This window comes from Phascolarctos cinereus, unplaced genomic scaffold (assembly GCF_003287225.1).
Source record: "Phascolarctos cinereus isolate Bilbo 61053 unplaced genomic scaffold, phaCin_HiC Scaffold_7;HRSCAF=346, whole genome shotgun sequence".
Classification (NCBI taxonomy): domain Eukaryota; kingdom Metazoa; phylum Chordata; class Mammalia; order Diprotodontia; family Phascolarctidae; genus Phascolarctos; species Phascolarctos cinereus.
The window spans coordinates 57655986-57679401 of record NW_027556180.1 but is presented as its reverse complement, the minus strand read 5'-3'; the positions used below and the strand labels follow the sequence as shown (position 1 = coordinate 57679401).

At 40.8% G+C, this 23416-nt stretch overlaps 1 protein-coding gene across 6 annotated transcripts in view; it reads right to left on the bottom strand.

Annotated features, from left to right (window-relative positions):
• Positions 1-2961: 2961 nt before the first annotated feature.
• Positions 2962-23416, bottom strand: part of SLC19A3 (solute carrier family 19 member 3) — a 72293-nt gene continuing 51838 nt past the window's right edge. For 5 of the 6 annotated variants that reach the window (XM_020970945.2, XM_020970946.2, XM_020970943.2 and 2 more), the window contains one exon: positions 15018-20454. In XM_020970945.2, the coding sequence (XP_020826604.1) occupies positions 20287-20454 (168 nt within the window). In that variant the 3' untranslated portion in view covers positions 15018-20286. Of the gene's footprint in view, positions 4145-15017; positions 20455-23416 lie in introns of those variants that run through there. The other variant, XM_078147193.1, reaches the window with a different exon arrangement.

Sequence of the window (23416 nt, the reverse complement as noted above, 5' to 3'; positions counted from 1 at the left end):
CTCCATGACAAGTGGCCATGTATGTCTTTGCTTTATTTTATTGTTTGTTATATTTCTTACATGATGATTGCATATTTGCATATGTGTCCTGTATTTTCTACTAGAGTCTAAGCCCTTTGAGGACAGGGACTATTTGTGTGATATCTTTGTATCTCCCCCAGTGCTGAACTTAGGGCGTTTTATATATAGTAGGTACTTGGGCATGGGCAGTAGGTGTTAATGAATGAACTAGTAGCTTATTAACTCATTCTTGCATAACAAACAGTCACTAGAGAGGACCAATCACCTGATGGAAATTTTATTTACTGAAAAATTTGATAAGAAGGCTGAATCTTGTACTAGTAGGCAGGTTAATTTGGATATGCTACATGCATGATGATCTGTGCTCTTAACCTGCAAAACCCATGCCCTAAGGGTGCTTTGTAACAACTATTCCTATATCACATTTGATGTCAGCTCTCTTGAATCAGTAATTCCAGGGAACCAGAAAGGAGGCCGCAGAAACTTCAGGACGGTTTTTATTCCTTTTGTTTCAGGGAGCCAATGCAATATAAGAAATGACAGATTTAAGAAATGTGCTTCCTTCAATTTGGATTTTCACATTGCCTCAGACAGCATAGTTTATTAAATAGAATGCTTGTCTTGGAAGCTGTGAGATTTGAGTTCTAATCCTGTGTCATACTTTTACTAGTTGTGTGACCTAGAGCAAATCACTTGACTTTTCTCAGACTCAGTTTCCTCATTTGTAAAATGGGAATAATAATAGTTCCTACCTCACAAGGCTGTTGTAAGGAATAATATATATGAATAATATATACATATATGTAATAATATATGTATATATTACATGTAATAGGTATGTGCTATATATGTAAATATATAAAAATATGTTTATATATAAATATAAGTAAATATATAAATAAATATTGTGTGATATATATGTAAAAATAAATATATTATTATTATCACCAGGGTTTAGAGGACTTTATATGAATAACTATAGAAAGGGAAAATCCTTGTTCTTAACTACTTAACAATGGAAAAAGACAAATTTATATGAATTTAGGCAAGTCCTTCTATGGACTTCAGTCTCCTTATTTATAAAAAGAGGCAATTAGACCAGATGGGTATCAGTAAGGATCACTTGAGCTCAGGATCCAATCCTTCCATAGGATCCCTCAGCTAATTCAGAGGCAAATATAGAATTTTCCCTGTATGAAAAAATGATTTTATCATAAATCATTTAAGTTATTTATTATGTTGCAAATATGACTTTAAGCTAAACACGAAGAAGTTGAATTTAGTAGTTAAATTAAGCCAAAGAAGTCCACTGAGGAAGAAAACAAGATCCAAAAAGTAAGAGTCTCCCATGGAAAATGAGATAAACAACAACAAGGAAGTATCTTGTGACGTCCTGGGCCAAGTCCCCCCAGGAGGGTATATAAGGGCTGCCCTGCAAAAGGTGAGTATCAGACTTCATTCACCCCTTCTGAGTCTTTTCTCTCCTCACTTCACCTTGACCCTCTGTACTGACACTATGGGTTGCTGTGGCTGCAGAGGCAGCAGCTGTGGTGGTGGCTGCGGCGGCTGTGGCGGCTGTGGTGGTGGCTGTGGCAGCTGTGGCAGCTGTGGCAGCTGTGGTGGTGGTTGCGGTGGCTGTACCACCTGTACCTGCCGGCGTGTAGGCTGCTGCTCTGCCTGCTGCCCCTGCTGCTGTGGCTGCTGTGGGGGCTGCTGTAGCCCCACAGTCATCTGCTGTCACCGCACTTGCTGCTCTGGCTGTGGCTGTGGCAAGGGCTGTGGCTGCGGCAAGGGCTGTTGCCAACAGAAATGCTGCTGCCAGCAGTGCTGCTGTAAGAGACAATGCTGCTGTTAAAGGGGAGTGATCAGAGCTGGCCCTGTGGGGGCACATGTGCAGCATGAAGGTAAGACTTTCCTCCCTTGCAGCAAAGCTGCTCCTTCCTTCATTGTAAGTCATCTGTGTGTCCTAGAGCTTTGGACTCTGTCTCAGATTCTGATCTCTATAATCCTACCTTAGGTATATGAAGCTATCAAAAATTGGTCCATTTGAAAAAAATCTAAACTGACACAAACCATTTGAAACAGGAAAATGGGCACTGGACCAGCTACTGAATAATGGCCAGACTTTACCTAGGAACTCAGCCCCCACATCAAATCATGAGTTCTCATGGTTTGTTCCTTGGCTGTGTTTACTCACTTTCTTATAATCCCTGTGCTTTGTTTTTCTGTCTGTTGTCTGTATACGTTTTTTCCTACTTTCTTCTCACTTTTCTAAACTGCTGATTGTTATACCACTATTTTCTAAAAGTCTCAATAAACAAAAACGTTCTGAAAAGAGTTTCTGCTTTTATTCATTTGTCCACCAAATATGTGTCCTAAGAGTTTTCAATCTCTTTGAAAGAAGACTTAGAATGGTAGCAAACTGAGTCAAAAATGATTCTTATTTCTGGGACAGCTAGGCTAGAGCGACTGGCTTTTAGCAATTGATCATAGGAAAATCAAGTTCTATATTTAACACAAAAGAGGCAGCTTTGCGTAGTTAATAGAGAGGTAGTTTTGAAGCTGGGAACACCTGGGTTCAAGTTCCATCTCTGACGCACGCTGGCAGTGTGATCCTTAGCAAATCTTTTAACTTCTCTTAGTTGTAGGAAACTCTCTATGACTATAAATTGAAGAGAAGGTTCTTACCTAGATTGTTGGAGGGAGTTTCCTCACTTGGACATCGTTTATACCAATGAAATCACAGATCTAATCCCTATTTCTGTTGAGTGCAAAATAAGTCCCTTAACCCTGTTTGCCTCAGTTTCCTCATCTGTAATATGAGCTGGAGAAGGAAATGGCAAACCACTCCAGTATCTCTGCCAAGAAAACCCCAAATGGGGTCACAAGGAGTTGTACACAATTGAAAACAACTGAATAATAACAACAAAGGCATTTTCTTTACAACTGAGTTTATTTTGGAGTCCTTTAGTTGGCATACTTCCCTAGGGCATTTTAAACATTTAAAAATACTATTTAGTCCAATAAATATTCAGTAAGTACCTTCTACATTCTTGGCATAATACTAGAGAAAGGAATGAAAATAGTCCCTGACCTCAAGGAGTGTACCTACTACTGGCAGGAAAAGGAGTAGTAGATAGAGAAAAAAAAAACCAGAACACACACATAGATAATATAAAATAGATTTAAATGAATGAAAATCACAACCCATAGCTGCCCTTGCCCATGTTCTCCCCAAAATTCTGTGGGCCAGCTCACCCAAGATGCCTGGGACTATACTCAATATCCCCCTACATTGGGAGGGTACCAGTGAAGAACTTGAGCTTTCTACTTGTCATCCCTTGCTCTTGCCCACCTTCTCTTCCTGTCTTTCACTCTTTTTTTTCTTCCAAGTTCCTTCTTGGTTATGTGTTGTAGGTCTTTTTTTTTTTAAATCTCTGATCTTGGGCTAAATAGTAATTTTTTTAAAAAGGTATCATTTATTTACCCTTCTCAACATCATGGGAATCCTGAAGTTCCTTTTCCCTCTCTACTCCCTTTGTCTGAATCAGGATAAACTCAGCATGTTCTGCATGTTGAAAAGTTTCAGAATCGCTTCTAGAACGTATTGTAAAAGTCCTTTTAGCTCAACTCAAGGAGATTCAGAGCCAAATCAGTTCTTCACCATTTTGACAGAAGAAGTAAACAGTTAGAAGGTCAACATTTTTTCTCCTTCCTATTTCTGTTGGCAGAGCTAAGCTCGGAAGAGAGATGCAGAAGGGAGGAGAAAGTGATAGGATTTGAAGACTATAAATTCCCCATTAACCAAGCCGGAGTAGAATTTGGGAAAGGCAGCATGGGATAGTGGATAGAAGCTTAGCTGTGGAGACAGGAACTTCTGGGTTGGTGTCCAACCTCTGCAACACATTGGCCATGTGACCATGAACAAGTCCTTTTAACTTCTTGGGGCTCCCAAGGACTGAGTCTCTGAGACTTAAATTATAGGTATGATGATGGGGCAGCTAGGTGGTGCAGTGGATAGAGCACCAGTCCTGGATTCAGGACAACCTGAGTTCAAATCCGGCCTCAGACACACAACGCTTACTAGCTGTGTGACCTCAGGCAAGTCACTTAACCTCGTTGCCTAGCAAAAAAAAGAAAGAAGAAGAAAAAATAAATTATAGGTATGATGGAGGACAACACATGCAGACTCGATATACTTTTCATTACATCAGCTGTGTGGCCTTGGGTAAGTCATTCTAGCTCTGTGGGTCCCAATGTTCCTCGTCATTCTAGCTCTGTGGGTCCCAATGTTCCTCATCTATAAAATAGGGGTGCTGTAGTAATCTTTTTTGGTCCCTAAATTTTTACGATTCTACCTACTCTCAATACTCAAACAGATTTCACTGATTCAGGCATTCTTTCCTATGATGCATATAGGAACCCACCTATGACTGCCCTTCCTATGTGACTCTTGTCCATGTTCTTCCAAAAGTTCACCTTAGGAAGTCCGCCTAAAAATGGCTAGCGTTTATTTAGTGCTTTAAGGTGTGTGAAGCACTCTGTATACATACATACATGCATGTATATACACACATCTATATATATACATATATATATACAGGTATATGTGTGTGTTTGTATAGATGTGTGTATATATCTATGCCTATATATGTATGTATGTGTATCTCTCTCTATATATATATGTATATGCGCGTATATGTGAGTGTGTATGTGACACACACACACACACACACACACACACACACACACATACACACATAAATGTGATCCTCCTAACCACCCTGGGAGAGAGATGCTATGATGACCCCCATTTTACCGATTAGGAAACTAAGGCTGAGAGAGGGTTGTGTCTTACCCAGGATCACATCATCACAGAACTAATAAGTGTCTAAGGCTGGATTTGAAGTTACATCTTTTTGACTCCAGGTCCAGTGCTCCATCTGCTGCTCTACTCAGCTGCCTCAGTGGGCTAGAAGTGGTCTTCCCTTTCTCTCAACATCAAGAGATAGGAGAGGACCAGTGGGGCAGTGAAACACTCTCTCTGTTCACCTGTCATGTGTAAGGAGTTCCTATACCAATGAGTTTCTGGATCTGAACCAAAAAGGGGGAATGGGAAGGAGGGAGAGAGACAGACAGAGAGACAGAGAGAAACAGAGATAGACAGAGAGAGACAGACAGAGTGACAGAGACAGAGAAAGACAGAGACAGACAAAGAAAGACAGAGAAAAGAAGACAGAGACAGATAGAGAGACGGAGGGAGGGGAGGGGAGGGGAGGGGGAGGGGGAGGGGGAGAGAGATTTGCCTTTTATTTTTTAAACTTTATTTAGAGCAGGAAAAAGCACCCAGTGTAGATGCAGCTGATTGGAAGCATGTGTTCCTCTTGAAACTTCCTGGTCACAAGAAGGCTAGAGGTGATAGGGTTTGGAGCTTCACCTGACAGAGATGTGGGAACTATTAAGCTATTTGTCTTTACCCATATGTCTTCATGTGACAGACACATGAATTGGAATAGGACACACACAGGACAGGCAGGTGTTTATCACAATGTTGTGAGTATGTGACAAAATGGAGGTACTTATGCTATGTGGCCCTAATGGCCATAGTAAACAAATGGGCCTTAGGTTGTTTTCTACTCCCTTTCCATGTGACTCACCCAAGGGAGCAGGTGGCCCTTGTTAAGCCTCATATGCAAGTGAACTAACCCTAGGGTGGTTTGGATAAGACCACCATCCTGCTCCCTCTTTACCTTATAAGAATCCTCCTTCTGGACCCCATGTCAAGAGCCATCTCCTGCATCCTGAGGCCTTTACCTTGTGCCCTCTCTTCATATGAGTGGTCCTATTTGGCCAAGATTCTGTCTATGCACCCCTTCCTTTCCTTCCCCTCACTAAAACCCTTTGACTTCTGTAGTTTTCTTTATGCTATGGGCTGTGTGGTAATAAGTTGAGTTGTACCTGAGTCCTGAGTACAAATTCTTCCTAAATCCTTGGACCCTAAGCAAACTACCCCTTGAGAGTGAGGCATGGAACCCTGGTGCTATGTCCTAGCCTTGGAAGCTTTGTGTCACTCCCCATAATTTAGATTTGGGGTCGTGACTGGAGAGGCAGGAATTCCATTGTCCCCTCACGTGTCTCACTAGGGCACCTCCTGTTCTGTCCATAACTGTTAATCATGACTAGTGGTTGCTGTTGTTGAGTTGTTTTTAAGTCATGTCAGATGGCAGTGTGAGGGTGGTGTATTGTATACCGTGCTGCTGTAAACCTCTCTGGCCAGTTCTCCCATAGCTTATATATACTTTTACAGTTGATTTCTTATCCCCAAAAGATTTTCATTTACTTTTGTCGTTGTTCAGTTATTTTCAATGGTGTCTGACTCTTCACCACCCCATTCGGGGTTTTCTTGGGAAAGATACCAGAGCAGTTTGCCATTTTCTTCTCCAACTCATTTTACAGATGAGGAAACTGAGGCAAACAGGCTTAAGTGACTTGCTGCAGGGTCACATGGCTAGTAAATGTCTGAGGCCACGTTTGAATTCAAGAAAATGAGTCTTCTTGACTTCAGACCAGGATCTCTCTCCACTGTGCCACCTAGCTATTAAAATAGCATAAAGACAGGACTCAGGTGCAACTCAATTTATTACCACACAGCCCATAGCATGAAGAAAACTACAGAAGCCAAAGGGTTTTAGTGAGGAGAGGGGGGAAAGGAAGGGGTGCATAGACAGAATCTTGGCCAAATAGGACCACTCATATGAAGAGAGGGCACAAGGTAAAGGCCTCAGGATGCAGGAGATGGCTCTTGACATGGGGTCCAGAAGGAGGATTCTTATAACGTAAAGAGGAAGCAGGATGATGGTCTTATCCAAACCACCCTGGAATTGCTGGTTTTCTCAATGGGGTATAGGGTGAGGAGGGAGGAAGAGAGAGAATTTGGAACTCAAATTTTAAAAATGAATGTTAAAAAATGTTTTTACATGTAACTGGGAATAAATAAAATACTAAATAATTAAAAAAAAAAGAAAAAAAAAGAAATTGGGCAAGGCAGGAAGCTACTTAAAGGATCCTCTAGAAAACTCCCAGAATGGGGAGTCTTCTTTTGGACCTCTTTTTTCTACTAGAGTTCTACTAGATGGCCTCTTAGACCTTCTCTAGACCTAAATCTATGATGCTAAAACTGGGACATGAACGTCCTATTTCTTAAAGGAACAAAGAAAAAGAATAGACAATCTTCCTAACCAATGAACCTACTGTCTTATTCTATGTAAATGGTTTCTCCATCTTTTGTACCTAGTGTTGAACTGGCTCTGGAATGTACTGTTTGGGGCATACTGGAAAGACCATATATTGAGAATGAGGGAATACATTTTATATCCCTGACTCTTCAACTCACTAAATATGGGACCTTGAACAAGTCACAGACGATCTCAAAGTCTCTTTCAAGTTGTAAAAGAAAATCAGTTGCTTCCTGATTCTATGAATTAGGTAGGGACTCAGAACTTGGGACAAGGATGAGCTGTCCATGGTGAATACAAAATAGGCATGTGTGTAGTCTCCATCAGATGTGGGAGCTCTGAAGAGCATGTATGAACCTATTTTGGTCTAATTGTTTCTAGTGCTGATTTTCTTGTATTAAAATAAAATCAAACAACAATAGTTTGAGAGTGTAAGTTACCTGAGAGCAAGGGGTGTTTTTTTTTTGTGTTTGTTTGAGTCCCCAATGCCTGGCACATAGTAAGGGCTTAATAAATATCCATTCTTCAATTGACTGCTTTTGCTCATAGACAAGTCTTGAACAGTGTTGAGTTCAATATTTCTCCAGTATCCTATTACTTTGCCCTAGTCATTTTCAGAGACAATTATAATACAGTAGATATTTAATAAATATAAATTGCATGAAAAAACTCACTTGTATTGCATAAACAGCAGGACCAAAAGAAGGCACCCAAGGGCCTGTTGTATGCAACCATATTGTGAGCTCATTGAGAGTGGGGAGTCTTTGAGTCACTGAGTCATTGAGAGTCTTTCACTTTTCTTTACCTCGAGTGCTTAGTGTGTAGCACATAGTAGGTGCTTAACAAATACTTATCTGACTGACTGACCATGGCCTTATGGAGGTGTCTCAAGAGATACACAACGCAACCCATAACTATACTAGAATAAAAGCAGTTGTATTTCAAAGACTGAAGGTTTGGGAAATCAAGCTGAGACATACAAATGGTCAGCTCCTTTCCACTCCCTGGAATTTGGCTTACTACTCTGGGATGTGCTTCTAGGCTCCAAGTTTTTGTACAAAGAACCATTCATGGAAATTGAGAGGATGCCCATCAACTGGGGAATGGCTGAACCAGTTGTGATATATGAATGTAATGGAATACTATTGTACAATAAGAAATGATGGACAGGCTGACTTCAGAAAAACCTGGAAAAATTTGTATGGTCTGATGCTGACTGAAGTGAGCAGAACCAGGAGAATGTTCTACACAATAATAGTCATGTTATTTGATGACTAATATTGATAAACTTAACCCTTCCCAGCAATACAAGGATCTAAGACGTCTCCAAAGGCCTCATGATGGAAAATGCTATCCATATCCAAAGAAAGAACTATGGAGTTTGAATGCAGATCAAAGCATACCATTTGCTATTCTTTTTCCTTCTGTTGTGTTTTGTTTCCTCTTTCTGGTGGTTCCTCCTATTGGTTCTAATTCTTCCTTACAACATCACTAATGTGAAAATATGTTTAATAGGAATGTATATGTATAGCCAATACCAGATTGTGCACCATCTTGGGAAGGGTGATGGGGAGGGAGGGGGAGAAAAATTTTAAACTCAAAAGCATATGGAAATGATTGTTGATAAATCAAAATAAGTTCATTAAAAAAAACCCAAAGAACCATTCATCCTATTTGTCTCAACTACCTTGGACTTTGGTAATCCTGAGATAACTTGGTACTAACTTGCCTGGGTTTTCAGTTTTTGTTTACTTGTGTTCCAACTTGGGTACTTCCTCCTTGGCCCTAAGTAGAAATTATTTTTCCCTGATCCTAATCCTTGTATATGTTCGTCCTGAGTTGGTTGGGATATAATATTTAGAAATTCATTGCAGGTCTAATATAGGTAGGCTTTTATGTTATCATCTATGGTGGTTTTTGACAAATGTGGTAGCAGAATGTGACTGTAGAAAAAAATCTATTAGAAAAGTTAGATGCAAAGGGGCCACTTGAACAAGATGTAAACACAAGAGGTCATATTATATTGAGTAAAGAGCACTGGACTTGGAGTTAGAGAACCTAGGTTTGAATCCCAACTCTGTTGCTTCCCACAACTATCTGTGTGACCTTCGGTAAACCCATTTATTCCTCTGGGCCTCAGTTTCCTCATCTGTAAAATGAGATGGTTAGACTAGAGGACCTCTGAAGTCTTTTTCAGCCTAAATCTATGATCTAACTCTCTTAGTTGTCTTTTCAGCCAGTATGCTGGCTTTGACAGTGACATAAGGACAAGAAATATTTGTAATTGTCTTTTGTCTAAGCCATCTACCTTAAAATCTTAGGGATGTGTCCTCATTAAAAAAAAACAAACAACAAAACCAAACCTATTATGGACTTATCATTCACGAATTTATCTAAACTGTTTTGAATATCTACAGTCATTCTTATAGGATCTAGTTTCTTTGGCTCACTTAGCTATCATTATTAGTTTAGCACCTGCTTCTTTCGTTAAGGTTTCATTAGTACACAGTGTAGACACAAGAGGACAAAAAAGAAAATAAAGGGAAGCCACATTTTTAAAAAATAAAATTTAGTCCATTTTATTAAGAAATGTGCATTGAAAGACATAGAAATGGTAGAAAGGGCAGTGAATGTACAATACATGCCCGAAAGAACAGATGTTTAGATACAGGCATTTATAAGAGACATTTCAAGAAGAAAAGAAGTGCTAGAAATCATGATTCCATTTCTTGACCTAAATATATGAGTGAAGTTTGGGAAAACTGGATTGAACCTTTGTCCCTTTGTTGGGGAGGCCATTCTCTGAAATGGGCACTTTCCAAATTAAGTACCTATGTGATACTGGGGGCTGTTGAGAGAGAAACACAGCAGCCACAGAATGAAAGGTTGCCACAGTTAACATACACATTTTGGAACCCGAAGATGACTTACCAATCAGAGAGAAGACTAGCTAACAGAAGAAAGTCTTACCTTCATGCTGGGCATGTGCCCCCAGCAAGTCCTTTCCAGAGGCTTGGCTGTGATCACTCCCCTTTAGCATCAGCATTGTCTCTTACAGCAGCATTTCTGTTGGCAGCAGCCCTTGCCACAGCCACAGCCTTTGCCACAGCCACAGGAACCACAGGAGCCAGAGCAGCAGTTGCGGGAGCAGCAGATGCCAATGGGGCTGCAACAGCAGCCACAGCAGCCACGGCAGCAGGGGCAGGAACAGCAGCCTACCCGGTAGCAGGTACAGGTGGTACAGCTGCCACAGCCACCGCCACAGCCTCCACAGCCACCGCTGCAGCCACCACAGCCACCGCCACAGCCACCACAGCTTCCTCTACAGCCACAGCAACCCATAGTATCAGTATAGAGGGTTCAGATGAAGTGAGGAGAGAAAGGACTCAGAGGAGGTGAGTGAAGTCTGATGCTCTCCTTCTGCAGGGCAGGCCTTATATACCTTCCTGGGGAGACTTGGCTTGGGACATGGGATGCTTTATTATTGTTATTTATCCCACTTGCTGAGGGTGACTCTTATTTACTTCCTTCTTGTATGCTTGGACTTAATTTGGTCACTTGTTTTCATAATTATACTTCTGGTTCTTTCTAATAGAAAGGAAAAACTGGTGAAAATTGTAAAAATGGACCTTGAGACTAGAAAGATGGTGATGATAAGGAAGGACCTTCTGTGGTATCCCTAGGACAGAGATGTGCTCATTTTGGACACATATTTTAGCCTTGGTGTCAATCCAGGTCACAATATCTTGTGGAGATCTGACTGCCTCAAACTGGTGATAGTTGAAAGATATTTAGATGCTAGCACCTGATTCGTTGAACTGGAATTAATTCACACTGGTAGGTGATTTCACTTTCTTTCATATCTTTTGAAATATGCCATTGCAACTTATAATATAATACATCTACTTTTAATGGTTGTTTTAAAATTTTGATTCAATAGACATTCGTTACACATCTATTGTATGCTAGATTCTGATATGAAGAGAATCAGCAATACAGTCCTTGCTCTCTAAGAGCTTGTATTCTAATAGAAGAGTTAAGACAAGTACACAAATAAGCATCTCCTACTTCTGTGTCCTTACATAGGCTGACTCCCATACCTGCTATACGCTTCTTCTGAATTTCTATTCCTTGTAATCCCTAGCTTTCTTCAAAGCTCAGCTCAACTGTAATCTCCTACATGAAGCTTTTCTGATCACGTGTGGATGCTAATCTGCCCTGAAATAATCTTATGTGTGTGTGTGTGTTTTTTTAATCAAGAGGCAGTGTGGTGTCACCAATAGACAGTTGGCCTCAGAGCCAGGACAACCTGAGTTCTAGCCCTGCCCCTGAAACATGCTGACTCTGTGATTAGCATCTTTGACAACTTGCTAAGGCTAAAAGATTCAGAGAAGTTGACTACCCGTCTAGGTAGTCAACTTCTCTGACTGCTCTTGTTCTCATAAAATGTTAAAAAGACTTAGAAGACTTAAAGACCTTGAGCACACTGAAAATATCTGTGAAGGATTTGTGGGATAAAGTGGAAAAGAATCACAAAGGATAAGGGGTAGATGTTTTATGATCTGATAATGGAGAGAGTAAATACACTGATGAGACCGTGGGCAAGTTTAAATATTAAAGTAGCAAAGTGAAAGACACTAGGCTGTCCCAAGAATGGCATTCTTACATTTTGCTGGAAAGTCCTAAATCAAAAGTCAATTATATTTATAGAATTCTGTTTTACTAATTCTTAGTCTAATTTCTGTTTCTCTTTGGTCTGGACCTGTGATGGCTTCAATGCTGGAAACTTCCATTGTGAAATTCCTAATATCAATGCAAATCATCAATTTACCTGCAACTTACAGTTCCAGTGTTGTTACCTGGGGCAATGAGAAGTTAAGTGACTTCCCATGACCACACAGCTGATATGCATCAGAGACAGAACTTCAACCTGGGTCTCGCCCATTCCAAGGTGAAGCTGCTGTCTACTGTGCCATGCTGCCTCTCACCAATTCAGGTCTGTCAGAAACCAACTGAAGTTAGCCTGCTACGACCTGCGAGTGATGAACTTGTACTGGCTTTTTGCTATTACTACTTTTTTCTTCTCTATTTCGTTCATCGTCTGTCTTGCCTGCTTCTCTGTGTTGTCATTCCTCCCTATGGCTAAATAAGAAGGAAGTGTTTTTCTTCTTCTACCATGCAAAATGGACCTGAAATCCTGATATTAAAAAATAAGAATGATAATTTAAATTAGCATTTGGCATTATACCAATTAATTTTATAAAAGGGTGGAAGAGAGCTGAAGCAAAGTTTGAGAACTGAATCAAGAATATATTTTGTAGAGTATTTTAGTGTAGTAGTAGAGGGTAGGCTCAGTATTGATGACTCAATTCTGGGGCTTCTAGCACTTGGCTGTTTTTTTTTTTTTGATGTAGTATGGGAGAGCAGGAAATAAATGATCTGAATCAGAATGCCTTTCTGTATTTGTCACTTCCTATTTTTGTTTCCCTGAGGTAAGTTGAGGAGTGAAACTCATTATGGAGGAGACTTTGGAAAATCTTGAAGACACCAAAGATTCACAATGCCAAACAACAGAATCTGGATCCAATTTATTTTACTTTAGGCATAGAACCATGAACGGTATTGAGATACCTCATCAGAGCACCCTAACAAGTTTTCTTATATCGACATTCTTCCTACTAGGTCCATCACTCCTCTGCTCAAAACCTATCAGTAACTCCCTATAGCCAACCAAGAGTTCAAACACTACAACAAAGTCCTGCACAGTTATACACTGCCTTTCCTTTGCACCCTTTTCTTAGGAGAGGCAGTATTGTATTGTGGAAAGAATGTTGGATTTACAGAGAGAAGCCTCGGGTTCAAATTGTACTGTACCACTCATCATCTGAGTGACCTTGGGAAGATCACTGTGGGCTTCAGTTGAACACCCGGTTCTTTGGACAAGCATCTTAACTTCTCAATAGTGTCATCAAAAAATAGGGGTTTGGATTAGATAACCATCAAGTTCTTCATCCCTCTAAATCTACTAGAATCACTTCTCCTGTATCATTGTACATTGTAATTCCTGTGGTGCCAATTCTCCTACTACACTGTTAGCTCTTGGATGACACAAGCCTTATCTTATCTAAATTTGTGCTGCCTTAGCAGGGTACCCAGAGGGCACCCAATCAACATTTTTGGATTTGAATTGTGGAGAATTCCATAGACTATATTGAATAGGATTTTGTGGGTAGGAAAGTTTAGGTCAGTGGTTCTCAAAGTGTGGTCTGGGGAGCCCTGGGAGATGCTTGAGACCCTTTCAGGGCATCTGAGAGGTCAAAGCTACTTTTGTAATAATACTAAGATGTTTTAATTTATATTATGATAAATATTGATAGGTATAACTCACAAAAACAAAAGTTCTTTGGGATCTTCAACAATTTTTAATAGTGCAAAGGGGTCTTGATGTCAAAAAAGTCTGAGAACTGCTCATCTGGAGTGTTCTATTTGAACAGGAGAAAGCCAGCAATAATGGACCTTTTTCACAATCCACCACCCAAATTTTCTTTACCAGGGACTTTTTCCTATTTTTTTCAGGGATATGTGGAGGCTTGAAAGCAGATGTAAGAGTTAAAAAAGAAAACAACCTGCTGAGGGGAAAGAAAATGGAATCTGTAATGTGGCTTTAAGTGAGTACCTACATTTTAGACTCTGATGTCTTTGGTGAAAGTAATATCAACCCTAGTTTGGAGGATAGCTTTTGAAAGTCCCTTGAGAGGAAGATAGTTTTACATTAGGGGAGAATCCAAGGATTCATTGCAAAGGGCTCATTGCCATTCTGATCTTTATGCCAAGATGGATGACTTTGCACATGAGTTTGAGACTTGCATTGAAGAGACATCTTTGAAAAAAGTAAGGCTTTTCCATTAAAAATTTTAGTTATTTTTTTTTATTCTTTGAAAATATTTATAAAACAAATTAGTTTGGGGCAAACTAAAATAAACAATTTAATGAAGCTGAAAAGTCATGTGAGGAAGTAAACAAGAGGTGTCTCCCATTGAAAATGAAATAAACAACAGTGTCATGAGTCCTGGGCAGTGCCCCCCCCCCCCGGAGGGTATATAAGGGCTGCCCTGCAGAAAGAGAGAATCAGATTTCACCTACCTCTTCTGAGTCCTCTCTCCCCTCACCTCACCTGAACCCTCTGTACTGACACTATGGGTTGCTGTGGCTGTGGTGGCTGTGGTGGCTGCGGTGGCTGTGGCAGTGGCTGTGGTGGCTGTGGTGGCTGCGGTGGCTGTGGCGGCTGTGGCTGTGGCTGTGGCTGCTGTGGTGGCTGTGGCGGTGGCTGCTGTGGTGGCTGTACCACCTGTACCTGCCGCCGTGTGGGCTGCTGCTCTTCCTGCTGCCCCTGCTGCTGTGGCTGCTGTGGAGGCTGCTGCAGCCCCACGGTTGTCTGCTGCCGTCGCACCTGCTGCTCTGGCTCCTGTGGCTCCTGTGGCTGTGGCAAGGGCTGTTGTCAACAGAAATGCTGCTGCCAACAGTGCTGCTGCAAAAAGCAATGCTGCTGTTAGAGGGGGGTGATCAGGACCTGGCCTCCCAGAACAAGCTGCTGAAGGCATGTGTACAACAGAAAGGTAAGACTTTCTTCCTTTGTACAAAATCTTCTCCTCCCTGACGTGCATGTTGTCAGTGATTATACATTTAGACCTTTAAACTATTTGTATATAATAGACTTTATGCTTGTTTCATGTGTAAAAGGATAATCATTGATCTTTTCATTTAAACGTCCCATAGACCAATTTTATAAGAGTAGTTATAAATTTTTTTTTTTAGAATTGAACAAAATGGTATGATGATTTTGAACATTTTCTTCTTTTGAAATGTATAATCTGCTCTGGTATTTCTGCTCTTTTTGTAATTACCCTATACTTTTTAATAAATTTTCCCCTACTGCTAATAGATACAAGACAGCCTGTTTTAGAAATTCCTTAATAAACAAAATTGCCATTAAAAATTGTGTCCTTTCTCTTCTTTCAAAGTGTCTACTGTCTTCACTAAAAAACAAAAACAAAAACAAAAAAACAAATAAAAAACATATTAGAGCAATGTTTTGATCAAGAATGCCAACCTACAGAAAAAGTGGGATTGTATAGGGTTGGTTTGAGGAACACCATTTCCTCTGCTAAAGCAGTCCAGTTAACATCAATAAGGGAACCACTCCCAGTCTACTTGGCCAATTGTATCCAATACCACATAGTAAAAGCAGGCATTTTGGATTCATTTTCACCATGGCAGCCAGGTATACACAAGACCAACAATTCAGTAATTTAACTCTATGTTCTATTCATGTTGGGTACTCCTAGGAGAATGTAAACTCCTTGGACAGAAACTATCATTTCTCTTTATCATATACCTGTAGAAACTTACAGAAAATGAGTTTGTCATTGGCAATTGTGAACTAGGTCTTAATACAACAAAAATACAATATAAGAATGGAGATTGATGAAAGCAAAGGGGCTAATTTAATTCAACTCAATATTAAAGAAACATGTGTAAACCACATCTCAAAATCCATCTGCATGAGGCTTTCCTCATTGGTGGAGATTTACTGATCAATTCTATAGGCTCAAACTTGGCAAGAATTTGAGAGAAGAGAGATCCTGCTTTGAGAAAAAAAGATATACGGTTCCAGATTCTCTTCAGGCCCCAGAAGGGAGAGAAAGACTCTGGGAAGAAGATAACATGTAGAGGAGTCAGCACTTCAATCCTGTCCCTGTCTTCAGATAGTAGAGACTTTGGAGAATTTCCCCTTGGGTAGATTCCAGCACTCTCTCTCTCTTGATTGAGTGGAGATAACATACTCTCAGTGGGAATGGTTGTTCTCTATGTGTATTGTCAGGTACATATTCTCATCTGTATACCTTTTCTTATTTCTGTTTGCTATTGGCTTGGATAAGTGGGTTTATTTGCTATTTGCTACATATATTCATTGTAGAACTCCATTTGGTGGGAAGGGAGTCAAGACTTGAATATATAGCTTGGGGTATCCCTTTCCCATTAAGGGACAGTGGTTAAGGACCCTAGCTTGAACTTAAAAGTTATTTCTTCTAGTCCAACAATTAAGGGTAGATACATATAATTTGAGCTCTCTGAAGAGAGCAGAGTGACCACCCTCTGGCCCCAACCTCTTGCTCCCTTCCTGGAAGGAATCAAAGCATCCTGTGAGGAAGGATGAGGGTAGGAGAATCTTGAGATCCATGCCACTCTGTGAGCCACGTCTAGATATACCTGTGTGGACACTCATAAGCTGTGTGGCCAACGGTGCCTGTCTCCCTCCCCATCCCACCCACATACTTGCCACATATGAGGTATTTTGCTAGGTAACAGGTAGGCAAACATGAAAAACGTCAGTCTCTGCCCCCAAGTTTATAGGCTACCAGGGGTGAGACTATACTGGAGCCAGCTCAAACTGATCTCTGAGCAGCTTGTTAAATTTTAGTGTGACCATTTATACCTTGGAAATTGGCAGAAGCTCTTGACTTATTCTGTTGATTGGACTTAAGAAAGGGATGAAGAAAATGTAAAAATGTAGACTAAACATACAAGTGTGTCATGCTTATGTCTCCCCCTTCCAACCCAGAGAATTGGTTGTTAAACATTTACTAACATATCCCTGACCAGGGATATACAACATATATAATACCATTTACTAACATATCCCTGACTAGGGATATACAGTATGTATAATACAAGGTAGAGTGTGACAAGTCCCTCCAAGAGGCCAGACAAAATGCTCTAGGAAAATCTGGTGAGGTATAGAGAACTTTTAGCTGGAATGGCTGTGGGAGTGGAGGTGAATGGAGGAAATAGTAAATGCTCCATGGAGAAGACAGTATCTGAACTAGATCTTGAAGGATGAGAAAGATTAAGGAAGGAATGCATTCCAAGATTATGAGATGAGCTATGCAAATACACAGAGGCAGAAGAGGGTGAAATGAGATGGGAAATAGGAGCTTTCATTAAACAGTGCTTCTTTTTCTATCCCGTCTCAATCCTTTCCATAACACTTGAATTAATTTACACAGACGACAAAGTGTCAGGCAGCAACGGCCTTTTTTTTGTTTGTTTTAGGCAGTTGGGGTTAAGTGACTTGCCCAGGGTCACACAGCTAGTAAGTGTCAAGTGTTTGGTCTGAGGCTGGATTTGAACTCAGGTCCTCCTGACTTCAGGGCAGGTGCTCTATCCACTCTGCCACCTAGCTGCCCCAACAGTGGCCTTTTTGAAAAAGCAATTAGCTTATTGCTCCATACTAGTTTAAAAGCATCTGGATCATACTTTGTTTTTTCTCCCTGCAGTAACCAGCATCTTTTTCATTGAATTATACTTGGAAAGGGACTTTGAGAGGTCATTTCATGAAAGAGAACTATGGAATCTTGAGGTGGAAGGGCCCTTTAAAGTTAGGTGGTCTAACTTCCTACCAGCACAGGCATGTGCTCTACAGCATCATTGCTAGGTGGTCGGTCACTTTGCTGCTTGAAAAATTGTGGTAATGGGAAGTCACTGCCTCCTGAAATATCTCATTTTATTATTGGACACCTGAGGTTCCCTTTCCTCAACTGAGTCCAGCAATCAGCCATTAAGGGCCAATCCCATTCATGAGGCATAGGCAAGTAGACTCATGTATTTTGGTATTATAAATAACCACTGTGAATTAATCTAAATTGGCTATTTTGGGGAGTGGGCATTTGAGGAGACATCTCAGAATAAGGGATTTACTGGGCAATGTGATCCTGAGGATACTTAGAGGGAAAACTTAGAGGGATTAGAAAGGACACCTGTTAGACCTCTGCCTAATTAAATTTTTGTTTTTTTTTTTTTTTGCTAGGCAATGGGGTTAAGTGACTTGCCCAGGGTCACACAGCTAGTAAGTGTCAAGTGTCAGAGACCTGGTTTGAACTCTGCCTAATTGAATTCTTAACAAGCATTGTTTCACTTCTGTTTATCTCCTAGAACTGCCACACCCCTTTCTATCTGCTTAGAAGACATGGCTTGTTCTCCTCTGCCTAGGCTAGCCAACTCTTCCTTTCCCCCCCTCCTGCACTCCTTTGGATTTCTTCATCACACCCCAGCATGCTCCATCATGCCCCTGAACATAGCTTCCCTTTCCCTCTTCTCTTATTTAAACTTTCCCTTGTGTGTTGTCTCCTCCATTAGACTGTAAACAATTGAGGCCTGCCATTGCTTATTTTTGTATTTGTATCCTGGGGCTTAGCATAATGGTTCTATAGCAAAATATCTGACACCTCTCTTCTAACCCATACCCAGCAAGTGGCAATCCGGCTTTTATAAAAAGCCCTCCAAGAAGGGGAAACACCTACATTTTGAGGTAGCCCATTCCACTTTCCTCATGGATCCCAATGACTGCCCTCATGCCTAACATGAGTCAGTGATTTACTTAGGGTCGCCTTCCCTGGACCTATTGAAGACTGGCTAAGCTAGAGTAAATTTCTGCCCCTTGTTTAGAGATTTTTAAGCAGTTAAGACCGTCATTCAAATAGGGGGAGAAACACAAGGGAGTGAGTAGTGGCCAGGGAAGGGTGTTTTGGTCTGAGAAGTCAAAGGAATGGAGAATGAAATAATAGGGCAATTGAACAACTTATCGATGATGTGTCAGTTTCCTTCTAATGTTGTGATTCCAGAAATCTGTGGATTCTTGACAATAAACCTGTGTGTTGTACACATGCATTCTGCCTCTGACTTGAATTTTAAATTTAACTATTTTTTTGGTTACATTTTAAGTTTTAAACTCTCTCACCTTCCCCACCTCGCCCTAGACAAGGCCACCATTTGATGGAGATTTATAAAGTAAAACCATACTACAGCGTACTTGTTTTTATTGGTTCTTTCTCTGGAGGCAGAGAGCCTAATCATCATCCTGACTATTTAATTGGGTTTGTTTTTGGAGTGAGCAGTAGGGATAGTTGCGCCTTAAAGTCACTGTTGGAGTCTCTCCTCTCACAGCTGAAGACCCTAGTTCAATTTGTCATACTGGCTTTTCAGGAACAAGCACTAATGATCAATAAAATTGCCCATGGAAGGTTAGAAAAAGCTTTTTCACACTTTAAAAAATGTTTATTCAGCACTGACAGTCATTTGATAATGAAGGTCAATTAATAGACAATATTCTTCAGGACTGGAAAGGATTTATGGAAATCTCCCTCTTTTGAGGGAGAGCAGAATAGATTTCAGAAATCCTTTCCAGTAGATCATTTTGTTTCTAGAAGATGATAGCAATAAGATAATGATATACTCCCTGTCAAATGGAAGAGAGTGCAGCTGAGGCTTATGGGCCACTCTGGGAGCTGAGGTCAGAGCCAGGAGTAGCACCCTGAGGAGTTTCTGAAACCCACTCCAGTGCTTCAGTCTCCTGACAACATAGTTTGATAGACGAAATAAGGAGCTGGTTGCATACCCATCAAGTGACAGTTTCTGAGCAACATTTCAGTACTTCGAAGTTTAGTAGGGTGTCCTTCAGACATAGGCATAGACAGCTGCATTTTCTAGGAGAATTCTAGGTAGTGCAGAGGGCGAGCTTAATTGCAGAGGATGAAGAATGATGCAATGATGAACATTTTCATGGGAGCTATTTGTTTTGGTGAAACCAGACATCTGTCGGGAGGAAATTCTAGCTGGTCCATTCTGTAATTTATAAAGACAGAGAATGCTCCTCTTCAAATCCTTAGGTTGTCAAAAAGCTTCAGTTGTCCTGACATACTGTGGCTTGTGAGCAGTACAGTTGAGATTGAGATATGTTCTTCACTGGGACCCATGTAGAAAGGCTATATTAATCAGGGTGAACAAATCTCTTGGTGGCACCCAATTTACCCTGAGGTCAGCTAAAGACCTGGTCCAATGGGACTGAGACTGATGGTAGTTTGGAAAAGGTCCACTGGAATATAGTCAGTCCATCTCTTGGGATTCATGGCGATTAATCAATTTTTAAAAATCACACTTTTGCTGCAAAAAACTAAGAGCAAGGTGGGCAGGGTTAAAGCTTCGTTGATTCGATACCTTCCACTGGCGTTGCGTCGTTTGAATTTGGATTGGCAATGGCAGCTACTTTCTCTTTTTTGCATTTGGTGGAATAGATTATATAAATACTTCTCACCATGAAAATTCCAGCAATGACTGAAAAGTAGCTTCCATAAATCAGGAACTGGGAAAACAATTAGATTTAGTCACACGCACATACATACATACATACGTATTGCCAGTGCTTTACTCTGCTAAGCGTAATGATGTTATTGCTTTGGTTAGAATGTGGACACTAAGGAGAGCAAGGCCACATACAGGATCTCTTCAAGGTACAGTTAGGATGACATAGTGAGTCAACAAGCACTTCTTAAATGCTTACCATACGCTACTGCGTTAAGTATTAGGGGTAAAAGAGGCAAAAGTGGGGTCCCTACCCTAAGGAAAATCACATTCTATTGTGGAGAAAGCATGTAAATATAAAGTACATAAGATACTGACAGCATAAATAGAGAGCGATTTCAGAGGAAAAGAATTTGTAAGAGGAACTGGAGAAAAACACTTGGAGAAGTTGGGATTTGACCCAAGTCTTGAAGGAGGCTGGGGAGCCATGATGCAGAATTGAAGAGGGAGGGTATTCCAGGTATGAGTGGCAGTCAGTGAAAACAGCCCAGAGTTGGGACATGGAGTATTGTGAGAAATTCCAAATATAGCTAGAGCATAGAGTATGCGGATAGCGAGTAAAGTATAAAAATTTTAAAAAGGTAGGAAAGAGATTGTTAAGGGCTTTAAATGCCAAATAGATCCTCATCTCCAAATCCTTTAGGATGTTTAACTTGATCTGTTGCTCTGTGAATGCATTGTCATCTATAAGACTGGGTGAAATAACTAAGTACTTGTGTATATTATATCTTCCTATAGACAGCTTCCCTTAGGAATTATTTCCCATTTCCATGCATTTTACTTTCATCTGGTTTAACAAAAATACCATCATTGGATGACTAATCTAATAGACTGTGCAATTCAGGGCTCATTTGGCTTCCTTACTTAAGACTGAGTGGATGGGTCAGGCCAGTTGGGACCGGGGATGTCACAGAGTACCAGTCTACATTACCCTCAGAGGACCATCCAAATGGGAGCAGCTGTTGCTTTCCTTATGTCAAAGAACCTCTTTGCCATAATTTTTCATCTAATTTTTTTTGTCACCTCAGCTTTCTTTTTCATTCCTTCATAAGAAATACTGACTTTATTTTTGGGCGGGAAGCTTAAAATAGGAGTGCTGAGAGGGAAATCTGAGCTGGGGGTGGTGATAGGGCTGATGGGAAAATCTGAATATAGCAGAAGAATAAGGTGCCTGCCCACGGCCAGTGGATTTCCCATTCAATCAATAAGCAGTGCTAGGCACTAAATAATAAGGATACAAAGAAAAAGAAAAGGCCATCCCTACCTTCAAGAAGCTTACATTCAAATGGAAGAGATGTACATAAATATTAAAGATACATACCAGATAGATGAAAAGTAACCTCAGAGGGAAAGTCACTAGCAAAAGGGGGAACCAGAAAAGACCTCCTATTAAAGGTAGCATTTGAGTTGAGTCTTGAAGGAATCTTGGGATAATATGAGGCAGAAATGGGGAGAACGTTCCAGACATAGGATGGGGAAATGAAGCATCCTGTGTAAGGGCCTACAAGTAGGAAGATAGCACTGCTTCATAGAATGGGCAGAGTGGAATAAGGCTGGAAAGATATGTAGGGGACTAGGTTGTACTTTAAATGCCAAATAGGAGTTAATATTTGTTCTGTAGGTAATGGAGACCAATTAGAAGAGTATTACATTAAACAAGTGAAAGTTGATGAAGTTCTGAACTGGACGTGAGAATAGAAAGTAGGGAAAAGACTAAGATGTGGAAAAACAAACAAGATTAGGCAACATTCCTCAATATCCCTGATAGGATGAGTGAAAGTAAGGAGTCAAGGATGATATCAGCTTTGCTAACCGGAGTGACTAGGACAATGGTGCACTCAGTAATAGGAAAGTTGGGAAGAGGGGACTTTGGGACATATTGAATGTGAAATGCCTACGGTGATATAGGCAATTGGTGAGTGGAAGTGGAACTCAAGAGACGCTAAAGCTGGATATGCCTGGGCATCATCTGCCCAGATAGAAACGATAAATAAAAATTAATGGAAACTGATGACGTTACTAAATGAGAGAAAATAGAGAGAAAAAAGAAAAGAGGCCAGGGCAAAGACTTAGGGGACACCCACAGTGAATGAATGTGACCCGGTGGAAAAATTTGGACATAATGATGTGGCAATGATCTACAGAGTAGACCCTTACTACCCAAATATAAGAACAGGAGATCATATTAAAGTTGGAAGGGACTTTAGAGCAGTTGGTCTAACTCCATTTTATGAATGAGGAAACAGGCTAAATTTAATGAAGTTCTGATTTACTTGTTTAACTACCAAAAAATTTATAGAAAATCCAAGGATAGGTATCATAAAGCTGAAAAAAATCATTATGATGGTACCCAGTTAGAGGGGCAGAGCCAAGATGGCAGAGTAAAGGCAGCAATTGACCTGAACTCTCCCAATTTCTTCCTCCAAACATCTTTAAAATAACACCTCAAATCAAATTCTGTGGAGGCAAAAGGTTGAGGCAAAACAATTTTTCAGTCCAAGATAACTTGGTCAGCAAGAAAGGTCTGTGGGTGATGGTTTAGCCTGGCTCAGCACAGGTCATGCCAGCAGTAGGCCTTGGAGGCAACTGCGTCATCATCATCAGCTGCTTCAGGAGCTCTCAGCTTACACATGGTAAAGGGGTCAGACAAGTGGTCAGAAGGTTACAGGGGACCCTTTGGGAGTGCTGAGCGTGGGACCCTGCTTCATTGCCCATGTGGTTTGGGGTTGTGGTCCTGGGTGAAGAGGAACACTAGTACGCTAGCAAGCGCAGGAAAACAGGCGCCGGTCACAGTTCCAGGGCAGAGATGAGGGCTTGGTTGCTCACAAAGGACCAGGCCCTGGTCTCAGGTCCAAGGCAGAAAGGAGCACTAGCATTTGAACTATCTGTAATGGGGATGAGCTAGAAGCATTCCCAAGGAGATCAGGAGTCAAACAAGGCTGCCCACTATCACCACTGTTATT